Source organism: Rana temporaria, chromosome 3 (genome assembly GCF_905171775.1).
Source record: "Rana temporaria chromosome 3, aRanTem1.1, whole genome shotgun sequence".
Lineage (NCBI taxonomy): Eukaryota > Metazoa > Chordata > Amphibia > Anura > Ranidae > Rana > Rana temporaria.
Genome location: NC_053491.1, coordinates 202289078 through 202315662, shown reverse-complemented (window position 1 = coordinate 202315662; position 26585 = coordinate 202289078). Strand labels below are relative to the sequence as shown.

Here is a 26585-nt window from a genome sequence, read left to right as displayed (position 1 = left end):
ACCAGATGTGTGAACTGTTGTTGCTAACAGCATATTGTGAACATGGCACTCTTTATACTTATCATCACTGTATGTTATACCATTGCAGTGGAAAGGAGTTTCACATCATCAACTGTCTATGTATGAAATGGTGTTTGAAACTTTATATGAGTGAGATTGACATAAATGAAACACTCTTGATGCTTTATAAATTAATGCGTGTTGGATTGGACCCAGAGGTGAAATTGCATGATGTAACACTTTTGTTCAAGCAATGCAGCATTTTTGTTAGCAATGTCAATGTAAAGAGACATAATTGCAAAATCGTTATACTGCCATTAATGGAATATTAGAATAACACCACCAGCAAGAAAAAAGACACCTCATATTGAATGCTCACCAGAACAAAATGAGAAACTGAATCCCTAACAGGCATACAGACAGCAATGAAAACCTAATAGTAATCCTAGTTCTCCCCTACAATACCCAAAACAAAAAAAGTTTGACTTAATACAAAATGCTGAAACAGGTACAATAAGCAACTCTCTCCTAGCCCTCTTATTATTATATTTATTAATGTAACACCCTCTACCTAGGTAGGTGCTAGTGGTAGATTTTTGGTGAGTGCAGGTAAATTTAGGCAGGCCTAGCTAGAAGCTAGGCCTGTTTGTTTTGATCTGTGTGGGCTGAGTGTGGCTCAAAGTAGGCTGGAGACTCACAGATAGCATCACTTCTCGGTTACCTCCCTCTGGCTTCTAGAGGACTCTAGAAGGGAGGAGGGGAAGAGAGGTGGAGCTGTCTGAGGTGTCCCAGGGAGCCCTGACCAATCCCCATTTAAGATTGTCAGAGGGCAGCTTCCTTGTTATACCCAGGGTCAGCCCAGCTGGGGGGGGAGTTGTCTGGTGGAAGAACTGAGGATGGAGTGCTTTGAGGGTGCCCTCAGTCTTGGGGGGTGATCTTGGGCCTGGTATTTGGGTGCAGGAAGGATCCCTTCAAGAACGCATGAAGGATCTGAGCCAGAGAGCATAGCAGGAGCTAGTACTGCTGGGCAAGTCTTCAGAGGGAACCACTGGTGTGTTTGGCCAGGAGGGACGGTGAGTGACAGGCACAGTCTAGAGGACTGGGGAGGTATGCCTGAGAGGACTAGAAGTGTGAAGTCTGGGATAGGTGCAGAGCCAGCAGTAAGGACTGTGATGTCATGGGCAGTGGAGTCAGGCAGCTGCAGCCAGGATGGCAGGGCCTGAAGAGGGCTTACTGGGAGCAGTAGTCCACCATAGGACAGCTAGCACTAAAAGACTTCCTATTTCTATTTGTTGCTACATTAGAGGGACTGGCGGTCCCTGCCTGCAAAAGGCAGTTGCTGAAGCCTGACTGAGTCAGAGTTAGGCCTAACCATGTGCTAGCTGTGCCTGGAGTTAAGTGTTGTGCTGGAGAGAGAGAGAGTTAAGCCTCGTACACACAGACGGTTTTCCCGACGGGAAAACTGTGAGGAGAGCTTTTGGCCGGGAATCCTGCCCAAAAACCTCCAGACAAAAAAAAGAGAACCAGCTCTCTTCTTTCCCCCTGGGAAAACCGGCAGACTTTTTCCTGGCGTTATTTGGCAGTTTTCCTATCAGAAAAACTGCGATGGAGCATACACACGGCCGGGATTCCAGACCAAAGCTCCATTGCAGTTTTCCTGTCGGGAAAACCGGCCGTGTGTAGGGGGAAAGACTGACCGAGCAGGTTCTTGGCTTTCCCCTCGGGATTTCGGACGGAAACTTTTCCAGACGAAAATCCTGCACATGTGTACGGTGCATTACAGTCTTCAAGCAAGAGATGTGCTGGAGTAGACTGGAGTAAGCCAAGTGTATATAGTTGTCCCAACTGATTGATAGATTGATATACAATCAACCAATTGCTTGTTTTGCTGGGCATCCCATATATTCCTATCCAAGTTCAAATCCCTCAATAAAAATACAAAACAATCACAAGAATTTTTCACTGTCTCAAAAGTGACTGGGAAGTGAATGCCAGACTGAGCAGGGTGACAGGTGGGGCCACATCACTCAGCAGCCCCTATGGGCTACTGATACATTAACAAAAAAGGTATATTGCTGTAGCTCATAGTAACCAATCAAAAAATCATTGTAAGGATTATGCAGCAGTACACGAAAATGTAATTAGCTCCTGTTAGTTTGCATAAATTCAGTACTCCAAACATGGCTAGGCCTGAAGCCCCATACACACTATCAGTTTTCCTGATGGTTTTCTCTTCAGGTTTACCAAAACCATCTAATATGAGGTCAAACCTCAAGCGTTTCAATTTGAATGCAATCAGGCAGGTCCTTGTACTACATGGTTTTGGTAAACCTGAAGAGAAAACCATCAGGAAAACTGATAGTGTGTATGGGGCTTGAGTCTGAAAGAGCTATGTCAGTTCTTGTATTTTTATACATCTCCAACATTAAACATTTTGGCACCTTATGTGAACATCCAGTTAAGGCTATTGGTGTGAGGGATGCATGACTACCTACTAAATTGGAAATGCATATCTTCACATCTTTAAAATGGTCTTTTGTATTCACATGGCTAGGTATGCTGTGTGAAAGAAGATAGAAATAGCTGAGATTGTAGCTAAGATGAGGCCAGCTGTCCTCTGTCTAGACTCTCTGAGCCAGCATATAATATTTATAACATTAAATACATTTAGGAACAGTTGATAAGAAATATAGGGGGTTATTTACGAAAGGCAAATCCACTTTGCACTACAAGTGCAAAGCGCACTTGAAATTGCACTGAAAGTGCACTCGCTGTAAATCTGAGGGGTAGATCTGAAATGAGGGAAGCTTTGTTGATTTTATCATCCAATCATGTGCAAGCTAAAATGCTGTTTTTTATTTTCCTTGCATGTCCCCCTCGGATCTACAGCGACTGCACTTCCAAGTGCACTTATAGTGCAATTTCAAGTGCACTTTGGACTTGTAGTTTGCACTTGTAGTGCAAAGTGGATTTGCCTTTTGTAAATGACTCCCTAAGTATTCTAAACCTTTGGTTATTTTGCAGAATCTACCTCCTCATTTCTGGCACTCTGAACTACTCTGCTTACAGCAAGCAACATCAAAATTCTCTTACATCCTTCTTTCAGGAGAATAAAAACATAAATTTTTAACTGACGAATTAAGCTATTAAAGTGGAGGTTCACCCTAAAACAATTATATAACATTACATCCAGCATACTAACAACATGTACAGTATGCTGGTATTTCTTGTTTTCGCCGTACATACCGTTATATTGTTATTTTCCCCCCGCCTTCCGGGTTCTGATTCCCGTGGGACTGGACGTTCCTATTGAGAGGTTAGATGATTGCCGTCTGGTGAAAAACTTCCCATGGCGCATAAGGTGCGTCAACAGTTTTCCGTAAATAGCCGACCTGCGAGTCGGCTCTATATGGCGCCTGCGCAGTCAGCTCTACACGGCAGGCGCCGTATAGAGCCGGCTCGCAGGTCGGCTATTTACAGAAAACTGGTGACGCGCCTTATGCGCCATGGGAAGTTTTTCACCAGACGTCAATCATCTAACCTCTCAATAGGAACGTCCAGTCCTGCGGGAATCAGAACCCGGAAGTCGGGGGGAAAATAACAATATAACGGTATGTACGGCGAAAAAAAAAAAACAGCATACTGTACATTTTGTTAGTATGCTGGATGTAATGTTAGATAATTGTTTTAGGGTGAACCTTCACTTTAATGTTACTGCCGGTTAAAACATACAAAATAGATGACCAGTAAAACAATGAGCTGCTTCAGGGTATCCATAAATCTTCATGGTCATAAATATATAATTGTATTACAAGTGCATTTTACCTTCTTTAATTTCTATTGATTTTATTATTTAAATATTCTGTATCATGTCTAAAACTTAACTAAATATATATTTATCAACTCACTCTGGATTTTGTTGACTTGTAAGTAGAGGTTTTCCAGGCCTTCATTCACTGTTGGAATGGTTGAAAGTGAATTAAATGAAAGGTCCAGCTCAAGAAGGGTTGAGATATTGAAAGCATTTCCAGGTACACCAGCATCTTTGAGCTGATTGTTAGACAGGCGAAGATATTGCAGCCCCTTGAAACCTTGGAAATATTCATCAGGAATATTGCCGATTTTATTATTGTCAAAATAAAGCATGCTTAGGCTTGGTGGAAGTCCCATAGGTACCTTTGTGAGCTCATTATAGCTTAGATCAAGGTACACAAGTGATTTTAAGCCTTTAAATGCACCAGAAATTGAATCTTCCTTCAGTTTGTTGTGTTGCAGATGTACAACAGTAAGGTTCTCTAAACCCTCTAAAATGTTAGGGGTAATCTTTGCGAGCTTGTTGTTGGTTACACGCAGGTCATCCATGGTCTTTGGTAGTGGCCCCACAAGTTCAGTGAGGTTGTTGAAGTTTATATAAAGTTTATTTAGCTCCTTCAGTTTAGAGAATGCATTTTTCTTAATATTTGCATTGGTCAGGTGATTGTGGTCTAGAATCAGCCATTTCAGATCGGTCACATTTTGAAATGCATCATTATCTATGCCCTCAATCATATTGTTCTGGAGGTACAAATATTGAATACCGGAAGGGACCATAGGAATTTTCTTTAATTTAAGATTGTCACAATACATTGCTGATGGGTAGTTTGCCGGACAATTACATTCTGGGGCACAGTTAGCAGTAGAAGGTCCCATAGCTAAGCTTGAATAGTAATCATCTGGTGAACCATAATCATAACCATAATATTGGGACAGTACACTGCCCATAAGAAGCAGCCCTAATATCGGAATGAATTGTAGGTGCATTGTTGCTATTTATGCTGCACCTGAGGAAAATAAAAGAAACATATATTTGAATTAGTAAACACAAAAAATGTGCATATTTATGATTATTAGGCAATTGTTTAGGCAAAATGAAACACAGAGAATATGAAGAAAAAATATATCAGAAATCTCTCTCTCTCTCTCTCTCTCTCTCTCTCTCTCTCACTATGTATATATATATATATATATGTATATATATATATATATATGAACAGGTGTTTCTCACAAAATGTATTTATTTCAGTACTTAAATTTCAAAAAGTGACACTCAGATATTTTATATAGATGTGTGTAGATTCAGTATCTCAGAAAATTTGAATATTACATAAGATCAATAAAAAAAGAAGGACTTTTTAATACAGAAATGTTGGCTTACACTATAGTGTGCACTCAATTCTTGGTTAGGGCTCCTTTTGCATGAATTTCTGCATCAATGAGGCGATCAGTCTATGGCACTGCTGAGGTGTTATGGAAGCCCAGGTTGCATTGATAGCGGCTTTCAGCACGTTTGCATTGTTGGGTCTGGTGTCTCTCATCTTCCTCTTCACAATACCCCACAGATTCTCTATGGTGTCTAGGTCAGGCATGTTTCCTGGTCAATCAAGCACAATGATACCATGATCATTAAACCAGGTATTGGTATTTTTGGCAGTCTGGGCAGGTACCAAGTCTTGCTGGAAAATGAAATCAGCATCTCCACAAAGCTGGTCAGAAGGGAAAAGCTTGAAGTGCTCTAGAATTTCCTGCTAGAGAGCTGCACTGGCTACGGACTTGGTAATACACAGTGGACCAACAAAAGCAGATGACATACCTCCCCAATTTATCACGGACTGTGGAAAATGTTGCATTTCATTTGGAAATCAAGGTCCCAGAGTCTGAGAGGCACAGAATCCAAGTTGTATGAGGTCCAGTGTGAAGTTTCCACAGTCAGTGATGATTTAGGGAGCCATGTCATCTGCTGGTATTGGTCCACTGTGCAGACAAGCTAAAGGACACTATCAAAGCAATCTGGGCTTCCATAACACCTCAGCAGTGCCACAGGCTGATCGCCTCCATGCCACGCCACATTGATGCAGTAATTCATGCAAATGGAGCGCGACCAGGTATTGAGTGCATACTATACTGTACACGGATATAGTTTTCAGTAAGCCAAAAATTCTGTATTAAAATTCCTTTTTTTTATTGGTCTCATGTAATATTCTAATTTTCTGAGATACTGAATTTCAAGTTTTCACTAGCTGTAAGCCATAATCATCAAAATGAAAAGAAAGAAATGCTTGAAATATATCACTTTGTGTTTAAAGTGTTACTAAACCCAGAAATGTGAAAATAGTTCATCTGCCCCCACTTCAGCCTGAATACATGCTCACATGTTTCATGCCAATATCATGTGACCTGGCTAGCTCTGAGAACTTGTAATTTATCTCTCCAGCATAAAAGACACAACTGAGCATGTGTAGGTTGGCTACTCTGCCTGTGTTAGTTGGCTTTCTCCAGATAGACAGTGCAGGAGGGAAGGATCTATGCATACAGCATAAAACAGCCTTTTTACACAATTCAGAGGATTAACCTCTTAAGTTCCACAGTGAGTATAACAAGCATGCTATGCTGCATATACAGACAGATTTGACTGTTGTGGGTTTAGTAACACTTTAACGCATCTATATAAAATATATGAGTTTCACTTTTTGAATTGAATTACTGAAGTAAATAAACTGTTTGATGATATTCTAATTTTATGAGATGCACCTGTGTGTGTGTGTGTGTGTGTGAATATATATATATATATATATATATATATATATATATATATATATATATATATATATATATATATATATATATATATATAAAATATAAAGAGTAACCATTAAGAGATGGTATATATATATATATATATATATATATATATATATATATATACCCTATTTATCGGCATATAGCACACACTTTTTTCCCCTTGACATCAAGGGAAAATCGTGGGTGCGTGTTATACGCCGAAAACCGCTGCCTCGGAGGGAAGGAAGGGAACGAGCTCTGCCGAAATAGACAGAGCCGAGTATACTGTGTACTCGGCTCCGCTGCAGCCATGCCCAGTCCCGCCTCCTAGCATTTATGTCCCGCCATTGGACCGGTGTTGTGTCAATCATAGGAGCCGGGCCAAGGGGGCGGCACTGCGAGACGAGCCTAGAGGAGCCGAGTACATAGGACATGCGGCTCGGTCTATCTCGGCGGTGCTTGTTCCCTCCTCGGCAGGCAAAAGGAATGTTGTGGACTACAAATCCCAGCAAACGTCCGATCACCCTTGATGGTACCAGTAATTATAATATAGATCCTGGTGGACTAGAAATCCCAGCACAGCTTACTGAATCCTGTGATTGTGCTAATAATTATGTAGATCATGGTGGATTACAAATCCCAGCAAACATCTGATCCCCATGATACCATTTACTATAACATAGATCATAGTGGACTACAAATCCCAGCAGACTCATAATCCCTGTGAAGGAAACCAATAATTGTAATATAGATTAGACATGGTTTGCATTATTTGTGGGGCCAATTTGCACTGTTAACGGCACCAAACAAGTACAGGAACCTTTTTAAAAATCAAATCTTCCCTCCTAAAAGTTTTTTTTCCTTAAACTCCCCTCCTAAAATTGGGATGCGTGTTATACACCGATCAATACGGTATATGCCATCTGTTAATGGTCACTCTTTTTTTATTTTGCAGCTTTAGAATCACGTTGTAATCAAATATTTAAAAAGGACAAGCATCTTTTAATCAGTGATTATGTTAGGATGATGCGTTTCATTTTAGTAACATCTGAACTACATACATTAAAGAATATCTAAACCCAAAAGCAAAAATGTATTATATTGCAGATTATCAATTCATAAATGTTGTGGCTGAATTTGTTTTCTCTTTTTAGGCTTTATTAAATCTTTTTCTCACCTGGTGATCCAACTAGTAAGTCTGTTAATCTTCACCTTCCTAAGCTGTACAGCACAGCAAGATTGGCAGGTAGAGGGATGAAACATACCATTATTCAAAAAGGACAAAAAAACTGTTGCTGTAACTGCTGAAAAATAGGTGTTAGCTGTAATTTGTTAGTCAAGTTAATCTATATTTGCATTTAACACTACCCTCTCCATAGGTTGACAGTAGCTTTGTTGCTTCTCCACAGAGTGGAGCTACCCCCTCCCACACAGGAAGTGTGTAAGAAGCAGGATCACCAAGTAAAGAAAAAAAGGCGTAATAAAATTAAGAAACCAACCAACACATTTTAAGAATTGGTTAGCTGCAATATATTACATTTTTGCCTCCAATCGGGAGTGTGCATCTACAGTTTAACATTGTTGCAATGAAACATAACTCTAACCAGGATGGATTAAATTATGAATTCAATTGTAAATAAGCAAAAAAAAGGGGAAGTGAAAGATAGGGGCCGGCCAATTTGAAGGGATGCCTTCTCATACTAGTATTCTCTGCTTTCAAATCATCACTTAGGCCCCATACACACGACCGAACATGTCCGCTGAAACTGGTCCGCGGGCTCTTTTCAGCGGACAAGTTCGGTCGTGTGTAGGGCCTAGCGTACCATTTTCCAGCGTACATTTGTCCAGCAGACCGTTTCCCAGCAGACAAATATTTCTAGACTTGCTAAGAAACATGTGCGCTGGAAACCTGTTCGCTGGTTAGTACACAAAAGCAACGTACAAAAAACCCGCGCATGCTCAGACAATATGAGGGGAGGGGAGCGCTCGCTCAGGTAAAACTTGCGTTTGTTTGGGATATGGCACATTCGTCATTTGAAAGATTTATTCTAGCAAGAGAACAATGAATAAAACGACACAATAAACAACAGTTTATTGCGTCGTTTTCTTCATTGTTCTCTTGCTAGAATAAACCCGTTCTCTTGCTGATGCTATTTCAACTGAGTTGTCCCATACTGAAATGTGACATTTGTTGCTTGTGATGTAATATTTTGAAAATGTTTTCTAGCCCAGACGTGGCATTTTTTTTGTTGGTCCTCCACATGTATATATTAATATTATTTTTAGTTAATGTTCATCTTCTCTTAATTTTTTTGGTGTTTCTAGTTATGTCACCATTTTGTTTATTTTGGTACTTGTTCTATTTTAGGTTTTGGTCAAGTTATTTTATTTATTAATTATTTTTGGTTATTTAAACTGTTTACCATGTTGGCACACCAAATGTCCCCCCCCCCCCCCAAGGAGTTTGTGTCCTTTGTAAATGACCCATTGTATTTGTTTTTAATGTTTGATGCCTAATAATCCCCACAGTATAACAAACAATAGACAAGGTTTGAAATTAAAGCAAAAAGCCATTTATTTTGGTAAATGCAAAAAATCAAAATAAACAGAACGGCAGCACTTGAACAGATAGCAAAATACATGCAGACTTGCATTTACAACATGATGAAGGATAAACTAGCAAACCTCAGGAGGCACCAAAAAAAATCAGAAGCAGCAGCACATAACCAAAGGAACCCAAGCTGTGGTAGTCCAAACAAGATGACTTTTGTGGGGAATCAAAAGGAAGGCAGGGAATCACCGTCTCCTCTTCCTTCCAACCTTCCCTCCAGGCTGCCTTACAGCAGATCTTCGACAGACCCATCCACGGCCCCTTGCAGGTGGGGATGATGTGGCAGCAGCAGGATGGTGTTCAGCAAGCCGGGCCGGGTCACATAGCCCAGTGTCTCTGGTCAGCAGGTCCCTCTCCATCCACCAAAGGACCTGATTGATCAGGCCCTTTGCCAGTCTCCTTTGCTCCTCCCCCCCTTGGTTTAGATCATGAGCCACTGAGGCACTGTAGGCCTCTGTGGGGTTGAGGGGGGCCCTCATGAGAGCACTGGCCTCCCTTATCATGCGGAGGCTCTCGTCCTCCACTTGCCTCAAGTGCCTCCTTCGGCCTGGTGGCCTCATCTGGAGGGGAGGAACCTGGCTGGTGGTGCTTAGCCTGGGCCTGGGGACCTGCTGTATGCCACTGGGCCCGGCCTCCTCCTGGCTGCCACTGACCCCTTCCGCCTGGCTGACATTCACCAGGGGATCTGCCACCTCCTGGCTGGTCTCTTCTTCCTGTGTCAAAAAAAGGGACATGTTTTAATATTTAGCCCAATCAAATCACACACATTTTCATGCTTGAGACTGTTTTTTTTTTTTGGTTCATTTTAACTTGAACAGGCTCTCCTTCTGACCCCTGCAGTTGTCATCCCTGACACCTATTTGTCTGCCCACGACTTGTGTTATTTTTTCCCAGCTTGGCTTTTATTTTACAATATCAAGTCAATAACCCAACAATAATTAGTAGCCCAGAAATATTTGGGAAACTACTATACCTCATCATCGAAGAGTCGCAGATCTGCGTCTCCGTCAGCCAGGCCCTCTTCTTCAGACTCTGCAGGGCTGTGTTGATCTGGGGAATTTCCGCTGTAAGGTAGCGTGGAAGGAAGGCTGGAAGGAAGACTTGACATCGATTGCCTGCTGTCTATTTGATCCCGCAAAAAAGCCATCTGTTTGAAATACCACAGCTTGGGCTCCTTTGGTTGTCTTGCTGCTGCTCCTGATTTTTTTTTTTGGTGAGCTTTGTAAGCTCTTCTATATGTGCCCCTGAGGTTGGCAAGTTTATCCTTCACCATGTTGGCAGTGCATTCTGGCACCCATGTTTGCATGTAGGTTGCTAGCTGTTCAAGTGCTGCCGCTCGTAGGTCTTTGTGATGGTAATTAGCCTCCTTTGAATCCCACAGGATGGGCATGTCACGAAATGTATCCAGCAAGCGCTGGATATTGTCCTGTGCCTGTAGTAGGTCCATTCCTTGGCCAATTTAAGTTATATTAGTTTAGTCTAGATTAACAAAAGAAAAAGAAACAGAAAACACGATTTAAAAAAGGCTCAGCGTTGACATTGATAGAATATGTGGCCCAAAATGTAGGACCTATATATAAATACAAACACAGTGTCTCCTGTTGCAAAAATGCTGGCCAGCTCTGCCCCATTGATTGTACCAAACATTGATTTTATACATGCAGACCCTTTGGTTCCATTGCAGTAAATACGTGGAATCTAGAACCATACACAATTATTATTAATGAGAGCATTCATTAAGGCACTATTTCATGTGTAGATATCCTGCCCCTCAGCATTGATGACATAAAAGACACTTCCTAATGACCTCTGTCCAACCAACACAGAACAATACTTGGCCTGATCTGAATACACCATACAAAAATTTTAATGAGGTAGAGCATTGTTCCCATCTATATTTTGTGATGTGTCCAAAAGCATTTGGATACCAAAATACCATTGTGGTACCCAAGAGACATAATAGCGTTAAAAGGGTGCAACCAACAGACCAAACCCCCATCCCATGGCTCTCCATTTTCTAGGCCTCTGCTGATCCCATGTTGAAATTTCTTACCTTCCTCTCTCTAGCTCCTCGATTATCACGCTCGAATAATTACCGCGTAACCTACGTAATCACATCGTTTGCCTTTTATACACTCCGCGTATGTATGAAACGCCGCCCTCGTCACCTTTGCCATGCCCCTAATCAATGTGAAACGGAAATATGGCGTTAACTGTGTAGGTTCTGTAATCGCTAGAATAGTCTCTGCGTAACCTACGTAAACACGTTGTTTGCATTCTCTACACTCCGCGTATGCATGAATCGCCGCCCTCGTCTCCGCCCATGACGGAACATTTCCTCTTTTCCACGCCCATAATCACTGTGGGAAGAAAAAATGGCGATGTCGCACGAGCGTGCACGAAGCTCTCAGGCCGCAAGTAAAGGGACAGAGGCAGGAACGTCCCGATCCAGGCCCAAACGATACAAAGCCACTAATATGGCGTTCGAAGAAATGGTGGAGTTAGTTTACATCATGCGGAGGAAGGACTATGACGGGGAATATGGGCCATACAAGACCCCTAACCGCAGAAAGGCCCACATTATGGACAAGGAGGCGAGGAGAATGAAGGAGATGTTTGGTGTCACCAGGTCCAAAGAACAGCTCAGGAAACGTTGGTCAGACTTGAAATTGCGGGAGCCACATCAGATGAAGAAGATCCTGAAAATTCTGAGGAAAAGTAAGTCCTTATTTTTTTGGGGGGGGGGGCAATTGTCTTCGAGAATGTGTTGACATGTATATTTCGACATCTGCCTCCTTGGCCTGCTTGTACTTTTGAACACATGTTGAAATTGTATGTGTTTAACGAAATACCTACCTTTTGCAAATATCGTTAATAGTAAACCGCGTAACATCACATCGTTTATCAGAAATGCGAGGTTAGTCCAGGAACAACACACCTGGACATGGCTCACTGGCCAAAAACTTTGTTTGCAAACATTGTGTAAAAGCTAGTTCTGACAAATCAAATTGAGAGAATGTGAAAGGCAAACAGGATTCATTCTCAACAGTGATAATAAAGCAGCTGTTTTCCCATCTGGAATGCAGAGCACCTGTGTCTCCACAATAAAAATTTTCATTTTTTGTAGGGTCTCCGAGAAAGAAAGTTTAGTGGGGGACATCCATGTGTGTCACTTAGCTAAAAAGGGGCAGGATCAGAGCTTGGCCTAGAAGTCTGCTAAAAATGTAGGTTTGGTGGAAGAAGACAAAAAAAGAAAATAAATGAAAACCCCTTCTAAGCAATGTATGCGATTTCTGCTCTTCAATATCTGTGTGCTGATGAGTATACCTTTTGTTTTGTGTTATTTAGGGGAAAGAAGACGCCAGCATTTGGAGGAGGCAGAGAGGGCCAGACACGCCAGAAATCGCCCATATCGGCATGTGGAGGAGGAGGAGGATGTGGAAGGAGAGGAGGAAGGAAGAGAGGAGGAAGGAAGAGAGGAGGAAGAAGTCATTTTGGATTTAGAATTTATGGAAGATGAAGGGGAAGTTGAGGAAGAAGAATTTGGTGATTTGGAAGAAGGTGGATTGATGGATGAAGCAGTTATGGAAGATGAAAGAGGAGTCATGGAAGATGAGGGGGAAGTGGTTGAAGAAGGAGGAGTGGTGGAAGATGAGGGTGAAGTGGTGGAAGAAGGTGGAGTGATTGAAGATGGTGAAATTGTGGAGGTGGAAATGAGCAGACCATCAGGTCAGTGTCACCCCAGCTTTATAGGGCAAAACATATGTAGATAGGCCTGAAAAAAGTAAAAAAAAATTATTGGAAATTTTTTTTTTTTAGGGGATGAAGATGGTGTTGCACATTTTTCGCGTGCAAGTGCTGCAATAATTATCCAGCAGGTTATGGAGTGCAGCACAGAGATGGACAATATGCGGCAAAGGATGTTTGTCATTGAACAGAATGTTAGAAATGTCATTTTGGAGTGCAGCACAGAGATGGACAATATGTGGCAAAGGATGATGGTCATAGAACAGAATTATAAAAATATAATTGACATGATGGGCCGTGTCAAAGACTGAAACATCCCCCGCCCATCCCCCCCCCCCCCCACCCCTTTTAAATGTTTTACTCGTCAATACGCCAAAATTTGAAGATGCACACACAGTGTGCCAACATGTGCTATCTGCCATCACAGAATATCTATTGTCTGTGCTTTGTGGGTACAACCCCCTCCTCGATCCTCAAGTAGTTGAGAGGAAGGGTTTGCTCCCACAAAACACATACATTGATCACCCATGATGTCAGATAGCACATGTGGCCATTTGTCTGTTGAACAAATGAGATTTTGCGAATTGACACTGAATGTGTGCATCTTCAAATTTTGGCGTGTTCCAGTGTGAAAGCACACCATGACTGACTGCTGTTGTGAATAGAGAAAATTGTTTACTGTTGAAGCTCTATTGGTTGTACATTTTTACATTTTTACTTAAAAAAATGTTGAGAAAATCAACAACCCAAAAACCAAACCAAAAAAAAAAAAATATAGATATATATAATTATATATATATATAAAAAAAACTAAAAACAAATATATATTTTAATTATATATATATAAAAAATAAATAAAAATAAAGCTTTATTTTTCAGAAAACCACAAAAAATATATATATATATAAAAATATAATTTTTTTTACTGTATATATATATATATATATATATATATATATATATATATATATATATATATATAAATAATATTCATTATATATATATATATATATATATATATATATATATATATATATATATATATATATATATATAAAACCAAAAAAATAATTATAAAAAATTCGATATTTGATAACAAAAAATGTGAAATTTTTTTAAGATATATATTCTTGATAATCACTATAAAAAGAAAAAAAAAACGGACAAAAATATAAAACAAAAAAAATATATTGTTGACTCCAAATTCTAAAAACATGTTTTCATAATAAAATGCATACTTTTTTGGGGGGTAATGAACAAGCTGAAAATAAAAAGCTTGACATCAAAATATGAAAAATTAGTGGCTTCTTATTTCTAGACTCAATACCCAGTTTGTAGATGAGTGAATAATGTGCAATTGTGGTTATTTACTAAAACTGGAGAACTAAATTTGTCACTAGAAGTGCACTAGTTAGTTGGAGAACCAGGAAAACAGATAAAATAAGAAAAAGCAATAATGACAAACAACTGTATAAAGTCCAATGGTCAAATTATTTATTAGTTATGTGAATATTTCTTTCTTTTGGGGGCCGAATTAGAAAGAAATATGATCTGGCATAGCAATGGCCCCCCGACCCATGAAGTACTCAACATATTTGTCGCGTACCTCACGAGCAGATTGGGGGGCCAAGCCAGCGCGACCAGTGTCCAGCCCAGGAAGGGTATCTGAGGGTAGTCCTGCCTCAGCACCGATGTTGGGTAGGTACGCCTGGGAGTGCCTGTGTAGAAAGTTGTGCAAAATGCAGCAGGCAAAAACAATGGTGTTCAATTTATATTCCGCCAAGTGTATCGCTGTCAGGAACAGGCAAAACCGGTCGGAGAGTATCCCAAAGGCATTCTCGACTACCCTCCGAGCCCTGGCCAACCGAAAATTGAACACCCTCCTCTCTGAAGTGAGGGTCCTCTGGGGAAAAGGCTGCATGAGGTGAGGTCCAAGCCCGAAAGCTTCATCCGCTAGAAACACAAACGGAAGTCCTTCAACATTGTCTTCATCCGGTGGCAGTGCCAGACCACCAGCTTGGAGACGACTGTAGAATTCTGTCCGCGCGAACACTCCCCCATCAGACAGCCGGCCGTTCTTCCCCACGTCCACATATAGAAACTCATACTGTGCCGACACCACCGCCATCAACACAATACTATGAAAACCTTTGTAGTTAAAATAGTAGGACCCTGAGTGGGGTGGCGGCACTATGCGGACGTGTTTCCCATCTATTGCTCCACCGCAGTTCGGAAAATCACAACGCTGGGCAAATTGGGAAGCCACAGTCTGCCATTCCTGTGGCGTGGAGGGAAGCTGTGGGGACAAACAAATAAAGATATTTAGTACTTTGGCACATAAACATTGCAAACATAATCCTACAAGCATCCTTGTGCAACTTCACAGTATTCAAATTGCATTTAAAAATTGTGCAGGGAGAATTTCGGGGCACAAATATATAGGCCCACTTAATTAAGAGACTCCACAGTCCTCTGATGGGGACAAAACAGTTTTAAGGGGGGGGGTTGAACTGTAAAAAAAAAAAGTCAAGATAAAAATAGGCAAGGTGGGGTTGTCCCTAGGATAGCATGCTGGACAGGTTAATATTGGGTAAGGTACAAATATGCAGGTAGGCCAAGAAAAAGAACATGGAAAAGCTTATATCAACATGCATAGGGAGAAAAGGGAACGTTAAACACACAGCATATCTGGGAAATAAAAGAAAAAGTTATTTGCCCACATTATTAAAGACAGATTGTGAGGTTAAAATGAGGAAACTTACCTTAATATACTCCTCCTGCATAACTCTGATGATGGCAGAACACGTGTCCGGTATGATGACCCCAAGCGCCTGCGGAGAGATGCCTGTCGAGAACTTGAGGTCCTGCAGGCTCCTCCCAGTCGCCAGGTACCACAACGTGGCAATAAGCCTCTGCTCGGCCGTGATGGCTTGGCGCATCACAGTGTCCTGCTTCGTGATATAGGGGGACAGAAGATCCAGCAGACGGTTGAATACGGGGTCCGTCATATGGAGAAAGTTCGTATAGTCATTAGGATTATTCTGCCGGATTTCCCTAAGCAGAGGCATATGAGAGAACTGGTCACGCTGGCGCAACCAATTCTTGGCCCAGGAACGCCTCCTCCCCCTGTTCCTGGCCAAACTACTGGAACGATGAGCATGTCCTGAAGCAATCCCATAACCAGCACCAATTCGCGAAAATTGACGCTGCTGCTCCATCATGGCTTCAAACCGGCCGGCTGGTCAGTCAAGAACACACTCCAACAGAAAGCACTCCCAAATCCAGCACTACCTGCAAAGAACGTGCGACAAACAGATACGAGCGGACAGGACGCAACTGCAAAGCAGAACGACCTGAAAGCCTGTACCCGATTGCCAACTACGATCCCACAAGCACACGCACTGAACCCGAGAATACAACCTGGTAAAGCGCGGAGACCGAAAAGCGCGAATCGGCTCTAACCAAACCTTCACTAACACGAGCAAACCCGTAACTAGCAAAAGCGGAACAGAGGGCGGCGCCATTGACTTTGGGCTTTCCCTTTATAGTGACGTCGTACGTGGTTTACGTGCACGCGTTCTGGTCCGACGGGAATTTGGTCCGCTGGTGGGTACAAGCCAGCGGACCAAAAGACAAATCTGCCTTGTACGCCGGAAACTGCCCGTCGGACAGTTTCAAGCGGACATGTTCGGTTGTCTGTACAAGGCCTTATTTTTCCCTCTTCTTCACTCCAAAACTTGTACATATCACCCTCACTTCTACAGTCTCCCTACTACTGTTCTCATCACCTCCTGTTAATACTACTTAACCCACCTGCTGACCCAAACACCAGGACAGGAAATGATGTGCTCTCATACACATCCCACACTCAACTTATTTCCTCAGACTCCTTCCCCTAACCTCTGGGGATATCTCCTCTAAACCTGGCCCTTCATTATCTCCCCCCCCACACACACACCCAGCACCATCCTTTCTTCAACATTAGCCACAATCCACTCAGTCTAATCTCGACTCCCCTGGTCCCAATAACCACCCCCTCTCATGTGCCCTCTGAAATGCCTGCTCTGTCTGCATGTATGACCTTTTTGTCTCCCACTCCCTTAACCTACTTGCAATCACTGGCCTCCACTGGACTCTTTCACTAAGGCTTAGTGGAAAGAAGGGAGGTGGAGTTGGTTTTCGTCTATTCCAACTGAGCACCTTTTAAGTCCTTCCTACCCCCCCCCCTCTCTATCATTCTCTTCTTTTTACACACAGTGTATTTGGCTGTTTTCTCCCATTTCTCTAATCCCTGTACACATGATCAGAAATTCCGATGTGAGCTTTTGAATGGAAATTCCGACTGTGTGTATGCTCCATTGGACATTTTCTGTCGGAATTTCTACCAACAAAAGATTGAGAGCTGGTTCTCAAATTTTCAGCCGGAAAAAAATCCTATATGAAAATCCGATCGTCTGTAGCAATTCCAACGCGCAAAATTCTGACGCATGCTCGGAAACAATTTGACGCATGCTCGGAAGCATTGAACTTTTTTTTTCTCGGCTCGTCGTAGTGTTGTACATCACCGCGCTCTTGACGGTTGAAAGTTCAGAGAACTTTTGTGTGACCGTGTGTGCAAGCCAAGCTTGAGTGGAATTCTGTCGGAAAAAACATTCAACTATCAATTATGGTGATTTTAACAGCCCCAGCCCAACTATATCACAACTTTTTAAATCAACTTCATCCTTTGACGTAACACAATGGACACAGTCCTCAACTCACTCTAATGGTAATACCCTTGACCTTGTTTTCTCTTTGTACCTCCTATAACCTCACCAGTACCCCATTTTCTCTCTCTAACCACAACCACCTGTCCCTTAAAGCAGAAAACAATTACCCGCAGAAACCTTTGCCACTTTAATCCTTCTCTTTTCAACTCTGCAACTGACCACTTCCATGACAACATTTCACCCCTGTCTTGCCCTGACCTGGCCTTGTCTGTCTATAGCAGTTCACTTTCTTCCACACTGGATTCTCTTGCTGCTCTCACTACACAAAGTATCAGGCCCCTGGCCATTACAACCTTGGCAGACTAACAACAACAGAAATCTTAAGAAACATAGCGGTGCACTGAAGCGATTGTGGCAAAAAAACAAATCCCAGCAAGCATTCACCCTATTTAAACCTGTCTTCTTAAAAAAAAAATCATCCCTCCATGCTACCAAATAAGCCTCTTTCTCATTAATACTCTGTCATCTAGACCTTGTTGTCTCTTCTCTACTTTTCACTCTCTACTGTCTCCACCACCATCTCAACCCAGTAACTCACTCATTTCACACAAGATTGCCAATCACTTCAAAGAGAAGATTGATGCAATGCGTAAGGGGCATCTCCCCTGCACAGACATCTATCCCACTTAACATATCCTGTACAAAACCATGCTCAACACTTTCCTCTTTCGCTACTTCTGAAGAGGTTGCTAAAGTTTTCTCAGAAGCCTACCTTACCACCTGTCCCCTGGATACTGTTCCATCACAATAAATACGGTCACCCTCTTCTTCTATCTTATGCTCCTTCACTCACATATGCAATCTCTCCCACTCTACTGGCACCTTCCCTACCCTCTAAAGCATGCACTGAATACCTCCATAATTAAAAAGCCCTCACTGGACCCCACCAGCCTGAACAAGTTAAAGTGGTTGTTAAGCCACTAACTGATCATTACATCATCCCTTCTGTCACATAAAAAGTGTTCTATTGCCTGTGCTTTATAAAAAAAGCAGATTTCTACCTGTTTTAACAGTGTTTTTCAGTCACCACATGACTCCAGGCTGCCTGCTCTCCCCGTGTAATAGCTCCAGCGGGCGAGGCCGAGATTCCCCTGCTGACGTCAGCCAGGGAGGTGGGGAGGAGAGGAGCAGAGAGTCAGGAGTCATGTGATCGCTGGAAGACACTGTTAAAACAGGTAGAAATCTGCATTTTTTTTAACAAAGCACAGGCACTAGGACACAGATGGGATAATATAATGACCAGCAAGTTTTGAAGCAGTGAGGAGAAGAGCAGAGCAGTGATAGTGAGAGATGACAGGCAGGGAGAGGAGGAGGGAGGAGGACAGAGTGAGACAGAAGAGGGCTGCAGGTAGCATTGTATGATGGAGGCACATACTCTGACCACGGTGTCAGGGCTCAGCAGCCCCGATATATCGTAGTCAGTGTAAAAAACATTGACGCTATTTTATTTTTTATAGCGCAAAAAATAAAAATCACAGAGATGATCAAATACTACCAAAAAAAGCTCTATTTGTGGGGGAAAAAGGATGTCAATTTTGTTTGGGTGCAGTGTCGCACGACCGGAATTGTCAGTTAACGCGACGCAGTGCCAAATCGCAAAAAAATGGCCCGATCATTGAGCAGCCAATTCTTCCGGGGCTGAAGTGGTTAAGACCCATCTCCTTGCTCCTGTTTGCATCAAAACATTTAGAACGCTTAAATCATCTGAGCTCCTACCTGTCTGATAACCTTCTTGACCCCTTACAGTCCTGCTTTTGCTTACTATTCTCCACTGAAACTGCCCTACTGAAATTCACGAATGATCTATCTGCTAAAACCAATAGCCACTACTACATACTCGTACCACTAGACTTCTCTGCAGCCTTTGATACTGTTGACCATCCCCCCCTCCTCAAAAAACTCCACTTTCTTTGCCTTCAAGACTCTGTTCTCTCCTAGCTCTCCTACCTATTACAGAACTCCTTCAGTGTTAACTATAACTCTGTTTCCTCCTTTCTACTTCCTCTTTCTGTAGGGGTACCCCAAAGATCTGTCCTTGGGCCCATCCTATCCTCTATTTCCTTCACATTTGAAAAATTTGAGAACCAGGAGTAAAGTGTAATCCCAAATCAGACACACATAGAAAAAAGCAAAACATTCCATGATTAACCCTCCTCTACTCTATCCAAAATGAAAACAAATGGCTTCATATATATTTTAATAAAATAGCTTATAAAATATAATCATGCAGAGTTAATAGAAAACTTAAATCCAAACTTTACCAGAGCTTTCTTAGCCTTATTTATCAATGTACCTTTAGGAGCTGATCAGGTCCTGTTATTTATTTCAAACAGGCACAGAAAAACAGTGTTTGGGATCAGATTAGAAGCATACACATTTTCTTTCATACTGAGAACTATAGTTGAGGTAATTTTTTCCAGGTTCAAGATTTACCCCAAATTGAGCTTTTGTTTAGTAGGTGGAGTTTTGCAAACTTTAAGTGAACTCTTCCATGCTCCCACGAAGAGCTTCCAGTGGCTTTTTCTCAGTGAAAAATGGTTGTGTCATCACACATAGTTCCATGTGTTAAACTGCATCTGGTTATTCACTGTTCCTGGACCTCCAAACATCAGAGGTGCTGCTTGGAGTCATTACCACTACAGGGTACAGTGATTTTATTTTTCTTCAGCATCATCTTCAGTGCAGCTACAATCTATTGCAATATTGCATTGAATATATTTAATTCCTTCATTACTGCTATTCAGACATCTTTACACATTTCCAGTATATGAGTTCACTGTAATTATCCATATAGTAGGGAACATTTATTTTTTATTTTTTTTACATAATCATTGGCAGGCACTTTCTAAGTAACCAAGATTTCTTCCACGTTTTAGCTTCTCATTCTGGTATACTGATGACCATACACTGTCACAGCAAGTGTGAGGCAAGGTCACTTTTAGGACCTGTTAGCTAAGGTCAAAGAAGAGATGGGATTTAAGTTGCAAGTGAAAGAAACAGAGAATACTTCTAAAGACCCATGAACATATATAAAGTACAGTAAAAAATCGTATTTTGGTAGTGCCTCAGTCAACTTTGGACATGCCACCTCCATGGCACATTTTACTGCTAAGTAAAAAAAAAAGCAACAGTAAAAAAAAAAAAAATGCTTGATGGCTACTGGTCAACTAATGGGCTCAACAGTTTTGCACATTACTGATTCCCCCCCAAAAAATTCTAAAAATAAAAAGCATTTACTTTAACTACACTTATTAGCCTGCAGGGAAAATATATTTACTGTATATGAATGTGTTGAAGTCAAGTGTGAACATGTTATACTCAATGCATAATTGACTACTACTAAAATACAAAAACTGTAACAAGTAAAGAACAGTTACTGTACAGTTGAGTGTAGGTACCTAGCTCTTCATAGGAAAAGTAAGGTGTTTGATTTAAAATTGGGCAGTTTTGACAAAATATATTGCACTGCCTTTGCAACACATATTTTTTTCTAAAATCAAAAAATATTTTGTGCGGCTGGAAAAGAAAATAAATAATAATAATTTTATAATGTTTCTTTTTTTTCCTGAAAATGATTCTGTAACAAAGGAACACATCTGTTGAGACAAATCATTACATTTACCCTTAGTTAAAATATATTTCTCCTCATAGCCTCTCTGTCTAGTCCACATGGATTATAGTCCTCCATATTTTAAGGACCATGATGCCTTTCTGTGTACCCAATTAAAAAATATATAAAAAAAAATCCATTATAATTTGCCACACTGCTTTGCCATACATACGTATTCCTAATATTTTAATCTTAACACCTTTCTATTAGTGTGTTAGGGTTAGAATAAGCATGGTATCTCAAAATAGGAGAATATTTCTACAATATCTCACTAAAAAAACTTCCTATGATCTCCCATAATTGGAAAATGTGTGAGTTAAAGACAACCCTTCTCCACTTTTGGGTGCAGAAGGGGAGAATTGTTAAGATTTGGTTTCCAAAAAATGTCACCTCTAATGGTGACCTATGTGGTTACATGACACTATGGGGTTGATTTACTAAAGGCAAACAGACTGCAGTTGCACTCTGTAAGAACAGTTGCTTCAGAGCTTTGCTGGCTTTCATCAACCAATCATGTTCAAGCAAAATGCTTTTTTTTTCCTTGCATGTGATTGGGTATTCTTTGCAAATGAAACTTTGCCTCATTTACCAAGCTCTGGAGAAACTGCATTTGTAGAGTACAACTACACTTTGCAGAATGCACAGTCTATTTGCCTTTAGTAAATCAACCCCTATATTATTCTATTTTGCACAAGTTGCTGCCTGAACATAGATAGTGCTAATTATTAGTTTACTGACCATCACACCTAATTGCTATTTAGTAAGGCAGTGCATAATACAGTATATTGCAAAGGCAAGTAACTCAAAGAAATCCATCAAAATTTTGCATACTAAGCAGTACTACTCAATGTCCAGTGACAGCTGCAAAAGCAACATCTTTGGAAGAAAGGCCATGTTCTAATACATAGTATAGACTCCAGGTAAACTACTTGTGTTGCAACAACCAACATTTCCAAATGTCCAGATTTGGACATCATAATGTAAAGTGGACATAGAAACTTTGGAGACTGTTAAGAAGTTTACCTATGGTGAAAATTTACCAAAATTAGGTATGCTCAGTTTGGAAAACAAAGCATTTTTGGCATGATTTTGGCAGATACTGGCTAAGGCCAGTATAATTTACCTTTTTTGTCCCAAGGTCTGTCCAAATCACAAAGGGCTCTTTATTGCACATGTGATTAAGCAAAAAAATACTGTAAGGTATAAGATGTTCATACCAAATATAATAATGGTATTAAAAAGAAACAGTTTTACATGTAGATTAGCTGTATATGTTTTTTTTTAAATGGACACCTAAAAGTGATTTTTCAGTTATACCTGTAATCTGCTGGTCCAGGGGCACATGATAACTTCCTTTATCTATATTTCATCAGTGAGATCTCCCTGTCATATCTCCTGATCCAATTTCTGCTCATGTAGAGCTGTATTAACTCACAATTTGATAATAATGTATGAATAAAATGTGTTGGCTAAAACGGGGCCCATCATAGTGACTGCAGAAGGTGTACAGACTTGAGAATCTAAAAGCACAGTTCTCTTGATGAGAATTAAACCAGCAACTTGACTTTTGAAGAAAGGCCCTCAAAGTTTGTTCTATAGGATGTACTGCAGTAAATTGCACTTGGTATGCGTGTGGGTTGGGGGTATTTTTTTATTTAAATCTTAATCTTCAAATAAAATCTGAATCTTAAAATATCTACTTGATACAAAAAAAGCAAGAAAGTTACAAATTATCTAGACTGTGAACACACAAATCTACCAGGTGTTGATATGCAAGTAGCTCAACTGTCCTTTAGATTGATGACATGATTTCAGATAGTGAAGCGAGAGGTCTGTACATGCACCTATCTAATAGTAAAACATGTAATTACATAGTTCAAAAGGAAACTGTTTGTCAGACCAACAGATAAATGTATTATTAATTTTGCTGATTTATTCACTACAGGTTCTCTTTATACTGTAATCTCTAACAAGAAAGATGTCACATGTTACTCTTTAGGGTTGATTTACTTAAGGCAAATAGACTGTGCACTTTGAAGTTGCATTCTGCAAGAGAAGTTGCTCAAGAGCTTAGTAAATGAGCAGAAACTCTGCTGACTTTCCTCATCCAATTATGTGTAAGGAAAAATGCTGTTTTTAAAATGTTCCTTGCATGTGATTGGATATTCTTTGCAAAGTGAATCTTTACCTCATTTATTAAGCTCTGGAGCAACTGAACTTGTAGAGTGCAACTGCAATTTGCAAAGTGCACAGTCTATTTGCCTTTAGTAAACCACCCCTTTGTCTCTACACTAGAATTTGTATAAAGCACACTAGTATTAGCCAACAACAAACATAGGGAATCATGGAGTCTTTGTAGTTAATTTTTTTTTTTTTTTATAAGAAACATTCGCCAAACAAAGCTTTTAGAAGCACAGCTCGATTTTTTCAAATAGTATGGCAAATAGGACAGCTAATATCATATTTTGGAAAGGCTGTTGATTTAAGGTCTATTTTATATAGTGGAAAACATTGCATAGGTTAAAAAATCGTATATAAAAGATAAAAGATAAGTTGCTGAATGATGTGTCACGTAGCAGATTGGAAGCAGCTGTAGTCTAAGACATCCCACTTTCTGGGTGTAGTCCTTGGAGATTTTCAAGGGTTGGTACTCCAAAAAGAAGAATCCTTTTGCAGGTGACTTACTGTCTTGAAAATAATGGGGAACGTCAACTTTTGTGACACACTAGCAGAGTTTACTCAAAACTAAAATGGGCAGTTTGTTTCTAAAGTATCTGTGTATTTATAAATGGTCAATAAAAGTTCTACTGGTATATTATTCTGTCTGAATCAAAAGCTGATTTAAAAGCTGCACAATAAAATGTTTGTTACGCAATTGTATAACTAATCAATTGAATTAATAAATACTTAAAGCTAACATAGATTTAAGAGTAAGACAATAATTGATTCACCTGTGTGCACACAGGGCACAAAAATCTCAATAAACATAATTTTTTCACATTTGAAAAAATATTGCAGTAAAAAATACATGTGTCTAATCAAATTTAAATTAGGGCATATGACAATTTGAAAGCCAGGATTCAAAAGTGCTTTTTTTAATTTGTCAATTAGTTCTAAAACTAGTGCTAAACTGTGTATTTTAATTTCTAAAGGCTCTGCATAAGGATACTGAGACAATTAAGTGTTAACCACATGCAGAAAACAAGGTGTTGGCATGTTTTTCTATTATCTGCAATAAAATGCACATTATATTTGCACATTCTTTCTACATCAAATGTAATAATACAAGTATATATAACCCTAAAATATAATACAACTGTATCTGCCCAATGATCTTAAAAAATAAATAAATCAGTGGATGGAAAATTAAGAAAACGTATCTCAAAGAATTCTATTTGAAGTATGTTGTTGTCTTTATAGCAGGGTATTTAATCCTGCAGTTTCTATTACACACAGACTTTTTAAATGCTTGCTGTACTGGAATTAACATCCACAGTTATGTGAATCAAACTCAAATAATTTTTTCAAAAGTCTGCTAATAAAAAGGAAGCATTACTCAAAAAAAAATAGAATGTTCATTATAAGTAATAAGTATAAGTATAAGTAATGGTAGTAAAACTAAACCACAGTGTGTTCACTGTCTGCAAAATTGCTATCAAAACATTTAGTATAAATGAAAATAAATGTACAAAATCAGACATAGATTCGGTAGGAAATCCTTAAGAACTGGCAGAGATTTACAAAAGAAAATTATTGTTATCATTACAATTGCAAATGTAAACATGAGCCACAATGTTGCTTACCTCTGTTTGATGCTGCTCTCTTTAATTCCCTACGCAGATTAAAAAAGAGACTGAATCAAGTATCATGTGCTGTAAACAGTGTCAGGAGAGAACTGCCTGCCAGGACCACTGTAATACAGAACAGCAAAAAGAAAAAGAGAGAAGAAGGAAAAAAAAAAAAAAAACTAGTCACATAGCTCTTATGTCATCATGGTGAGTTTGTGGTGTGGCATGCAAAATATACTGAGTAAGTGCAGGTGGAAGGCTATCAAAGTACAGCCCATCTGTTGCACCCTTCAAACAAAGAAATCAACAGAGTTAAAAAAAAAAAAAAAGACTTCTGAGAGTTTTATAACGTATATAGTAATCTACTATCCAAAGGATTGCTAAGGAATGAAAGACAGGGAACAAAGAAAGATACTATCTGTTTTCTCTGTAAACTACAGAAACCAGGCATTTGCAGCAGTCCTTGTCTCAGTCTAGCAATACTCTCAGCTAAGAAACTTTGACACATTTTAGATATTGTTTTTAGCATTCTTTGGTAAAGCATAATTCAGTGCAAACATACTATAAACTAAAATATTATTTACTTGACATAATGGGTTCCAGGTGGTTGATGTAGCCTTCACGTGCTCTGTGACATTATCACTTTCTAGTTTCCTACAGTTCTTTTCTGTTGGAAAACTTTTGTGTCTCCAAATCTTCTTTGGAAGGTGCCATTGCCTGACTCGTAAGCCATGTAGTAGTTGAAGGGCAGTGATGTCACTTGCAGTGATGTGGAGTAGTTTCAATTTTACTGCCCTAGAACTGCTGCACAGGACATTATCTTCCATCAGATTCATTTGCGACAGATTCTTTCAGAGTGACAAATGAGAGTAGGATTGGATCCATTATTTAATGAGCTTGTCATTTTAGGAAACATATAGGGAAGAGCCAGTATTAAAGGGGTTGTAAAGGTACAATTTGTTTTCCCTAAATAGCTTCCTTTACCTTAGTGCAGTCCTCCTTCACTTACCTCACCCTTCGATTTTGTTTTTAAATGTCCTTATTTCTTCTGAGAAATCCTCACTTCCTGTTCTTCTGTCTGTAACTACACACGGTAATGCAAGACTTTCTCCCTGGTGTGGAGTGTCGTGCTCGCCCCCACCCTTGGACTACGGGAGAGTCAGGACGCCCACTAACACACAGCTACTTTCTCTATCTGCAACTGTACAGGAGCGTCCTGACTCTCCTGTACAGTAGTCCAAGGGAGGGGGCGAGCCAGACACTCCACACCAGGGAGAAAGCCTTGCATTACTGTGTGGAGTTACAGACAGAAGAACAGGAAGTGAGGATTTCTCAGAAGAAATAAGGACATTTAAAAGCAAAATGGAAGGATGAGGTAAGTGAAGGAGGACTGCACTAAGGTAAAGGAAGCTAACAGTATTTAGGAAAGAAAAATTGTACCTTTACAACCCTTTTAATGCTAA

At 40.2% G+C, this 26585-nt stretch overlaps 1 protein-coding gene across 1 annotated transcript in view; it reads right to left on the bottom strand.

Annotated features, from left to right (window-relative positions):
* Positions 1–25221, bottom strand: part of LUM (lumican) — a 33082-nt gene extending 7861 nt beyond the window's left edge. Inside the window, exons 1-2 of the mRNA XM_040344143.1 lie at positions 25138–25221; positions 3909–4820 (exon numbers count right to left, since the gene is read on the bottom strand). Of these exons, the coding sequence (XP_040200077.1) occupies positions 3909–4800 (892 nt within the window). The 5' untranslated portion in view covers positions 4801–4820; positions 25138–25221. The remainder of the gene's footprint in view (positions 1–3908; positions 4821–25137) is intronic.
* Positions 25222–26585: the final 1364 nt, after the last annotated feature.